Source organism: Netta rufina (assembly GCF_964035555.1).
Source record: "Netta rufina genome assembly, chromosome: 31".
Classification (NCBI taxonomy): domain Eukaryota; kingdom Metazoa; phylum Chordata; class Aves; order Anseriformes; family Anatidae; genus Netta; species Netta rufina.
The window spans coordinates 1965317-1974749 of NC_140155.1; the positions used below are offsets into that span (position 1 = coordinate 1965317).

Here is a 9433-nt window from a genome sequence, read left to right on the forward strand (position 1 = left end):
GGCGGACGAGGTCAGAGCTCTTGCGGAAGCTCTTCCCGCAGTCCCGGCACTCATAGGGCCTCTCGCCCGTGTGGACGCGGCGGTGCATGATGAGGTACTGGTGGCGGGCGAAGCGCTTCCCACAGTCGGGGCACACATAGGGCTTCTCTTCGGTGTGCACAGACTGGTGGGCGATGAGGTGGGAGCTCTGGATGAATTTCTTCCCGCAGCTCAGGCACTTGTAGGGCTTCTCTCCGCGGTGGAGCATCTCGTGGATGAGCAGAGGGGAGCTGTCGTTGAAGCCCTTCCCACACTCGGAGCACTTGTAGGGCCGCTCGCCCGTGTGCAGGCGCTGGTGACGGACCAAGTTATGCCTCCAGTTGAACGTCGTCCCGCACTCGTTGCATTTATACGCTCCCTTCCTGCGTTTGGCTTTCACCTGTGGCTTTCTTTCGCCACCCGTGCTTTCCTGCTCACCTTCTTGCAACCCCTGCCTGGCTTCGTGTCCTTCACAGCTTTCTGAGCCTTCGCCGTGCCCCAGCTCCTTGTCCTCTTCATCCTCCTCGTCGTCTTCTATCACCACTATATCTTCCCCCACCTGCACGTGCACCGTGTGCCTCACCTTCCCCTTTTCATTCTTGCTCATCCTCTTCATCCCTGCAGCAACAGAGAGAAGACCTTGATGCAGCCGTGCCCGCTACCGCGGCACTCATCCTTCTAGGCACCTGCCAAATCCCTCCCCAAGCCTGCCATGCCACAGCTGCCCCCACCCCATCCCCTCTGTCCTCACCCCTCCACTCCCTTAATTTTTTTTTAATTTTTTTTTTGGGGGGGGGCTCAACCCACCTGCAAGGTGTGTTTCGCTCCGCACCCTCGAACCGCGCGTCGGGGAGGAGGGATGTGTGAAACCAACCCGCTCCCAACGGGATGGGGGGTCGGGGGGTCCTGGAGGACCCCAACCCTGTTCCGCCACCCCCCTGCTTCACACCCCCAGACCTTTTCCCCAGCTTTCCACCCTCCCCCGCTGCAGCCTCCGCTCGCCCTTGTCCCAGCCCCTTCCTGTGTCTCTGCACACCCAACCGGGCTGCAACCGGCCCCGAGCAGTGCTGCAGAGGGGGCTGCGGTCATGAGGGGGCTGCGGGGGGGCCGGGCATCCTCCCTGCTTTGCTTTATTCCCATGATCAAAGCCAGGCGGGAGAGCAGCTCGGGGGGCGGGGGAGGGAATCCTTCAGGGTGCAGCCCCCGTCGGGGCTTCCTGAAAATTTGGGTAAAAAAAAATGGGTTTAAGGGAGAGCTTGCATCTCGCGCAGGGTTTGCATTGGTGTCTGCAAATTGAATTTGCTGTTCGGGCTGGATTTCGTGACATTTTGCTTTTAAAAGAGGCTCACAAGGGATGTCAGGGGAAGTGTGGGGGGGGTGATACCAAATTCCATGAAACCAAAAGCAAAATAACAGGACTCAACTGGAGAAGCCAAAATGTGGTTGGGCTTGTGGAAATTAAACCTGGGGTTCAGTTTATCGGGATGAAACAGGAGAAGAAATCCTCCTGGGTTTGCAGGTGAGGAAATGCTGGTACTGACAGAGATTTGCTCTCATGGAGATGTTCTTTAGGAGAGCCAGAGCATGGGGTAAGGCTGGTTTCGAGTTGGGAATTATTTTGGCGTCGTGGTTTCTAAGGCTGGTTGACTTGTTCTTGGATGTTTTACCCAGAGATGGGCTTGGGTTGCACACCAGCATGGGGTGCATGGGTTGGATAAAGCAATTCCCTGACCCCACAGGCTGCATCTCCTCCCCTCCGCTTCCCTGGGTGGGCCAGAGTGGGTAATTCGCAAGGAAACTCATCAGAATTTTATTAAATGTAAGAATACGTAAGGCAGTCAAGGCAAAAATAAGAGAAAGAGGAAAGAACAAAGGGGGAAAAGACAAAGAAATAATGTTCCCCTCTTTGCTTGCTACAGATGGTACAAAACCTGGCTACTGCCAGGGAGCAAGAAGATGCTTGAGATGTTCCAAATCCCCCCAAATGCTTGAGATTTCACAAATTAACAGTGCCTACAAGGTTTAACCTCAGCCTGAGGCCAAGATGAGGAGAACATCACTGAAATCAGCTTCTCTGGCCCCAAAATGCCCCAACGAGGTCACTAAGATGGGACTTGTGTTGGCTCCTCATCCTCATCCTCGTCCTCATCCTCTGCCATTTCTTGTTCCACCTAGTCTTTGGGATTTCCCTTTCCCTTCTTGCTCATCCTCCCCACAGCTGTGGGGATGAGAACCCTGCCTGCAGCAGTGCCTGCTAAAACAATGCCAAAAGGTTGGATTTGATGATCTTAGAGTTTTTTTCTGACCTAAAATTCTGTGATCTTGTGGAAATCCCACAGGAGGGCTTCGCCATCCAGCTCCACGTGGAGTTGTGGGGTGGAGGGGCTGCCCCACACCTGGACCCAAAGCCTTGCTCCATCATCTGGTGTTGCTCGTGCATGGGCTCTCCCCTCCTCCCCCCCCCCCCCCAAAAAAAAAAAAAAAAAGGAACCTCCTGGGGCTCAACCCCACATTTGCTGCTTGATTTGGGGCATCAGCATCCACTGAAAAAAAGGGAGAAAGGGGGAAAAAGGAGGAAAATGGGGGGGGGGGGAGAAAAATAGAGGGGAAGGGGAGAAGGGGAGGAAAGGAGGAAAACGGAGGGATAGAGGAGGGGAAATGGGTGAATAGGATGGGAAAGGGGAAGAAAAAGGAGGGGAAAAGGGAAAGGGAAGGAAAGAGGGGTGAAAAGGGGGAGAAGAGGGAAAAAGGAAAGGAAAAGGCACAAACAAGGAGGGGGAAAAGGAGGAAAATGGGGGGAAATTGGATAAAAAAGGAGGGGAAAAGGGATAAAAGGGGAAAAAGAGGGAAAGGGGGAGAAAGAGGGAAAAAGGTAAAAGAAGGGGAAAAGCAGGATGAAGGGGGAAAAGCTGGGGAAAAGGGTAAAAAAATAGAGAGGGAAAGGGGGGAAAAGAGGGGAAAAGGAGAGAAAAGGAGGGAAAGGGAAGGTAAGGGTGGAAAACGGAAAGAAAAGGGGGAGAAAGGGAGGAAAGGGGGAAAAGGAGGAGAAAAGGAGGGGAAAAGGGTGGAAAAGAGAAAAAAGGGGAAAAAGGGTGGGAAAATGGGGCAAAGGAAGGGACAAGGTGGGGGGGGGGGAAGAAGGAAAAAGGGGCCAAAGGAGGCGAAAAGGGGGTAAAGGGTGCAAAATGGGTTTGGGGTAGAGCGGGGCAGCCCCTCTGCTTGCCCCCAGGGATGGGGGCTCCCCCCAGTCTCCGCCACCCCCTCACCGGTCCCCGTCGTCCGCCCTTGTCCCAGCCCCTTCCTGTGCCCCCGCAGCAGCACCGGGCTGCAACCGGCCCCGAGCAGCGCTGCGGGCACGGGGGGGGGGGGGGGGAGGCTTCGGGGGGGGCCCAGGCATCCCCCCCGCTTTGCTTTATCCCATGCACAAAGATCCCTGGGGAGCACCCCTTGGGTGCTCACCCCAACAGCGCTTTCTCTGCTTTTGGGTTAAGAAAGGGGGAAAACCGACCTCCGCGGCGCTTTTTATTTTTTTTATTATTATTATTTTATTATTTTTTTTTTTTGGTGGGGGGAGGAGTGGGATCTTTGTAACGGAGGGATGCTCCAGATTTCTCGCATGGAACTGAAACGTGGAATAAACAGAACTGCCATAATCAAACAGCTTGGGAGACGTGTTTGGGATTTAAGGGGATCCTCCAGCATTTATTTTTTTTTTTGTCTCCAGCATTTCGAGTTCAGAATTGGGAAGGGTTTGGATCGAGATGGTCACTGGGGAGAAGGGAAAGACCCCCTAGACCCCATCCTCTCTCATTTAATGACATGGTGCAAACACCTCTGGGCAATACCTGAACCACCACCATGTTATCAGCTCTCACAAACCAAACCCACATCAGCTTAGGGCCACCAGGAGAAAAATCCTGCAGCAAAACACATGAAAGTGAATATTTGGGTCAAAACAGAGTGATGTTTTTTGCGCTGAGTGGAAAGAGGAGGATGCGATGTTGGAGGGAAGTGAGAGCGTCAAGCAGGACTTGGGAGTAAAGCTGGGAAGTGAACAGTACATGAATCTGAAAGGCTGCGTGGAAAAGTATTTTCAGCATTATTTTATAGAGAAAATAAAATTCAGAGTGCTTCTGTTTACTAGGCAGTGTTTCCTCCACACACACATTTTTCTCTGCATGGACCCTATGGAGATGCTGGGAGGGTCTTGGGTGTGATGGTCCCATGAGCGACGCAAGACCCCTGCCTCCAACCAAAGGCACCTAAGGCAATCTCCTACATGGCCGCATCCATGCTTCAGACCCAAAAACCCTCGTTCTACCCCAAGAAATACCTTCAAGGGGCATCAGTGTCCCCCAGACATCTCCAGATTGCCCTCCTGAGGTTACTGGTCACAGGAGACCAAGGTGGGGGCACCACATCCCTGAAATTTCTCCCCCTCAGGAGAAACTTCTCCCCCTCGGGACACCGGGACAGGTTGCCCAAGGAAGCCAACGGGTGGCCCCGTCACTGGAAGAGCTCGAAGTTGGACAGGCCTTTGAGCACAGAAGCACACAAGGGTTGGGGTTGGAAGGCACCTCCACCTGCTCCCAGCTCAACCAGCATCGGGATGTCCATCTCCAGGTGGCTTGGAGCATCTCCAAGGTGGGAGACACGCACTGGGAGCAACCTCATCAGGTGAAAGGTGCGATCTTTAAGAGTCCTCCCAACTCACCCCATTCTATGACCCCACAATCCGTAGCGCATCGCCCCCCACGCACGCCCCCTGCTCCTTGCCATAGTCGGAGCACTCGTACAGCCGCTCTCCCTTGTGGATGAGGAGGGGGGTCACCAGGTTGGAGAAGTCGCCAAAGGCCTTCCCACAATCCGGGTGCTTGTAGGGTCGTTCCCCAGTGTGGCCCCGCTGGTGTCACCTCAGGCTGTTTCTCCAGCAGAAGGCCTTGCCGCACTCGGAGCATCAATGTGCCTTCTGCTTGGCTTCTTCTGCTTGGCTGGTGGCTTTGTGGGCATACCTCCGCACCAGCCTCCTGCCTCACCCAGCCTCCACTCTGGGGTATCGGTCTCCAAGTCCTCCTCTGGCACTTGCTTGCGCTCCGCTTGGGTGCTCTGAGTGCCTGTTGGGAGAGACAAAGCCATCGCCCTGACTTGTGTGAGCAGAGCGGGGTGGAGGATTGGACCTCCACGAGCAGAGGATTGAACGTCCAAGAGCACAGGACTGAACCTCCACAAGCAAAGGGCTGAACCTCCATGAGCAAGGAATTGGGCCTCCATGGGCAAAGGATTGGAGCTCCAGAAGAAAAGCACCAGACCTCCATGGGCAAAGGGCTCACACAAATCAAGGACTGGGCCTCCACAAGCGAAAGGTTGGGTGACCGATCCACACCATGGTGTCACCCATTCCCTTGGTGTCACCCATTCCCACAGTGTCACCCATACGCCTGGTGTCACCCAACCCACGATGTCACCTATCCCCTTGGTGTCACCCAACCCATGGTGTCACCCAACCCATGGTGTCACTCAACCCATGGTGTCACCCATACGCATGGTGTCACCCAACCCACGATGTCACCTATCCCCATGGTGTCACCCAACCCATGGTGTCACCCAACCTATGGTGACACTCCCCCTTGGTGTCCCCCCACTTGATGTCCCCCCCCATGGTGTCACCCATCACCAAACCTACCCGGGCAGCTCCCAGACTCCCCCTGAGGTGAGGGTGGGTGAAGGAGCCCCCCCATTAACTGGAGGATACTGCCCAGACCCCCCCCAGTTACCAACAGGGAACTACCAAGTGCCCCCCAAATACCAGCAGCTGCTACCCTGGACCCCCCCTTTATTTCTAAATCTTGCCCAGACCCCCCCCCAATAAAATCAGGGCACTGCCCAGACCACCCATTACCTATGGGGACCTATTTAGGACCCCCCCCCCATTAACTGTGGGGCACTGCCCAGCCCCCTCATTAACTATGGGGAATTATTTGGTACCCCTCCATTAATTATGGGGCACTGCCCAGTCCCCTCATTACCTATGGGGTCCATCGCCCCCCCCCCCATTACCCCCATTGCCCCCCCCCGGCTCCACCCACCCGGTATCTGCAGGGAGCCCGGAGCCGCAGGCCCGCCCCCCCCCCCGCGCCTCCCGGTTGGGCTCTCCCGGCCCCTTCCCGCGGCCGTGCAGGCGCGGCCGGGCTGCACCAAGGCGGCGGGGCCGGGGGGGGCCGGGGCTCCGCGCCCCCAACAGAGGAGAGAAACGGAATAAGGAAATTAAATTAAATTAAATTATTGGTTATTTCTTTAAATTTAATTTTAGAAACATAAAAAAAATAAAAAGAAGACAATTCAGAAATGATAAAAGCAATCACAAATGAACTCCCCCAAATATTAAAAGATGAAAAGATATAAATGGAAAAAAAAAAAAAAAACGAAGATAAAACAAAAATAAAAAAGCAAACAAAATATAAATGAAAAACTGAAAACAAAAGGTAGAAATATAATAAAAATTAAAATTAAAAAATAAATAGAAAATGAAAGCAAAATGTAAAAATTAAAATAAATTAAATTAAAATTAAATCCCCCAAATTAAAATAAAAATTAAAAAATGAAACCCCCAAAATTAAAGAAATAACAAATAAAAAAGACAAAGACAAAACTACAAAAAAAAAAAAAAAACAATTTATTAAAAATTATAATAAAGAAATAACCAAATAAATAATTTAAAAGTGTTTTTTTTTTTAAAGTAAAAAAGAATCAAATGCGAATTACACAAATGAACAGAAACCCCCTGAAAATAAAGAAATAAGGAAATTAACCAAAACTAAAATTAGAACCCAAAGACTGACCCCCCCCCCCCGGCCACAGGGTCCCAATTTTGGCACTTTCTGGCTGACCAAAACCCTGGGTTTTGAGGCAATTCTGCCCCAAACAGGACACGGGGGGGGGGAGGAATGGAAGAAACACCCAAAAAGCGGGTGAATTTTCCCCAAATTTTTATTTCCCTCAGAGGGATGAAATCCCTTCTCCTCTCCTGCTCTTTGGGGTGAAAAACTGCCCTTTTTCTGCGCGCTCAAAAATCCCTCAATCAAATCCATCCAAAATGGGAATTTTTTTTTTTGGGGGGGTCCCGAATTCCACCCAGCAGGGTGGGTGCTCCCGCTCCCCCAACCCCAAAGTGTGGGGCAGCCCCCCAAGTGTGGGGCCAGCAGGGATCAGCTGCCCGGCTGCGTCATCCCCTGGGCAGGATGCGGCCCCCCCCGGATTAGCGGGGATGAGCAAGCGTGTCAGGGACAGCGGGGGGGGGGGGGGGAATGTGTGGGGAGCTGAGCACGTGTGCAAGGAGCTGGGCGAGTGTGCAAGGAGCTGGGTGGGTGTGCAAGGAGCTGGGTGGGTGTGCAAGGCCCTGAGTATGTGTGCAAAGGGCTGGGTGGGTGTGCAAGGAGCTGAGTGTGCAAGGAGATGGATGAGTGTGCAAGGAGATGGGTGAGTGTGCAAGGAGATGGATGAGTGTGCAAGGCCCTGAGTATGTGTGCAAAGGGCTGGTGTGGGTGTGCAAGGAGCTGGGTGGGTGCACAAGGAGATGGGTGAGCGTGCAAGGAGATGTGTACTTGTGCAAAGGGCTGGGTGAGTGTGCAAGGCCCTGCATATGTGTGCAAAGAGCTGGGTGGGTGTGCAAGGCACTGAGGACTTGTGCAAGGGGCTGGGTGAGCGTGCAAGGACCTGCATATGTGTGCAAGGGGCTGGGTGAGCGTGCAAGGCGCTGAGTACTTGTGCAAGGAATCATCGCCCCCCCCCCCCACCCCGAACGCCCCCCCAAACGCCCCCCCCAAATCCTTCCCCCCCACTCCGCCTCCGGCTGCCTGGTGGGGATTGGAGGGGGGGGGGGGGTCCGGTGTCCTCCTCCCCCCCCCACCACTCTCTCCTCGTCCCCCCCCCCTCGGGCCCCGCCCCCCCCTCAGGCGCCCACCTGGGCCCCCCCCGGGCACCGCCCCCGCGCCGCCGGGAGCCGCGGCAGCCCCGCTCCTGCCCCGGCCTCCGGGGGGGCTCCTTCGGCCCCCCCGTGACCCCCCCCCCCCCCCCAAAAATTCCCGGACCCCTCCCCCCACCCCCCTCCCGCCATCCCGGACCGCCTCCCCCCCCAAAAAAAAAAAAAAAAAAAAAAAAAATCTCCGGACCCTCCCCAAATTGCTGCTCCCCTCCCCTAAATCCCCCCCCCTCCCACAATTTAGCCCCCCCCCTCCAAATTCGCACCCCCCTCCGTGTCCCAAATTTGCACCCCTCCAATTTCAGCCCCCCCCCCAAATTCCCAACCCCCCCCCAAATTTCCGCCCCCCACCCAAATCTCTCCCCCCCCATCCTCAATTCCAACCCCCCAAATCCCCCTCCTCAATTTCCTCCCCCCCCCCCAAATTTTCCCCACCCCCTCCCCAAATCTCCCGAACCCCCCAAATCCTCCCCCTCCCCTCCAAATTTCCGTGCCCCCCCCCCCCCCCCCCCCATACCTTGCACAGGCTCCGCTCCGGCTCCGGGGACGACCCAGGTAAGGCCACGGGAGGGGTAAAAGGGGGGGGGGGGGGGAACGGGGGGGGCACGGGGGGGGCTCCCCGCATTACACACACCCCAATTCCCCCCCCCCCCCCAAAAAAAAAACCCTTTGTATCGAAGCCCCCCAGGCTGGGAGCCCCCCCTCCCCCTTCCTGGAGCCTTGCACCCCATTGTGTGCCCCCCCCCCCCAGTCTAGCTTGGGACCCCCCCCTTTCCTGTGACCCCCCCCCCCCCAATCCGGGACCCCCCACCCCCCCCAATAAACTCTCCCCTATTCTGGGGCCTCTGACCCCCCCCCCCCAGGCCTGGGACCCCCTCCCTATATCCAAGGCCCCCCCCCACCGGTATATCCAGGACCCCCCCATGTTCAGGACCCCCTCCCTTTATTCAGGCCCCCCCCTTTATCCAGGGACCCCCCCCTTACATCCAGGGACACCCACCCCTTGTTTTCAGGGACCCTCCCCCTCTATTTCAGAGACCCCCCCTATTTCCAGAGCCCCCTTCCTTTTCCAGCCCCCCCCCCATTTTCAGGACCCCCCCCCTTTTCAAGGACCCCCCCTTTCTATTTTCAGCCCCCCCCCCATATTCACCCTCCCCCCCATCCAGGACCCCCCCCCATATTCTTAGACCTCCCCCATCCCAATTTTGCCTCCCCCATCCCATGACCCCCCCCCCCCCCCCTCGGGGGGGGGAGGGGACAATAAAGAGGGGTGGGGGGCCCGAGGGTCCGGTGGGGGGGGGGGGGGGCCCTGCAGGGCCTGAGCTCAGCAGTATCCAAGCAACTGGCTTAGTTAGCGTCAGCCCTCATTAGTGCCCGGCTTAATTACCCCAGGGCCTAGCGGTGCTGCGGGAGGGGGGGGGGATGCTCAGGGGAAAC

At 55.8% G+C, this 9433-nt stretch overlaps 1 protein-coding gene across 1 annotated transcript in view; it reads left to right on the forward strand.

Annotated features, from left to right (window-relative positions):
* Positions 1 to 5265: 5265 nt before the first annotated feature.
* COL11A2 (collagen type XI alpha 2 chain) overlaps positions 5266 to 9433 on the forward strand; it is a gene marked incomplete at both ends in the record, with an annotated part of 12667 nt that continues 8499 nt past the window's right edge. Inside the window, 3 exon segments of the mRNA XM_084303844.1 lie at positions 5266 to 5381; positions 8523 to 8551; positions 8860 to 8900. Of these exon segments, the coding sequence (XP_084159970.1) occupies positions 5266 to 5381; positions 8523 to 8551; positions 8860 to 8900 (186 nt within the window).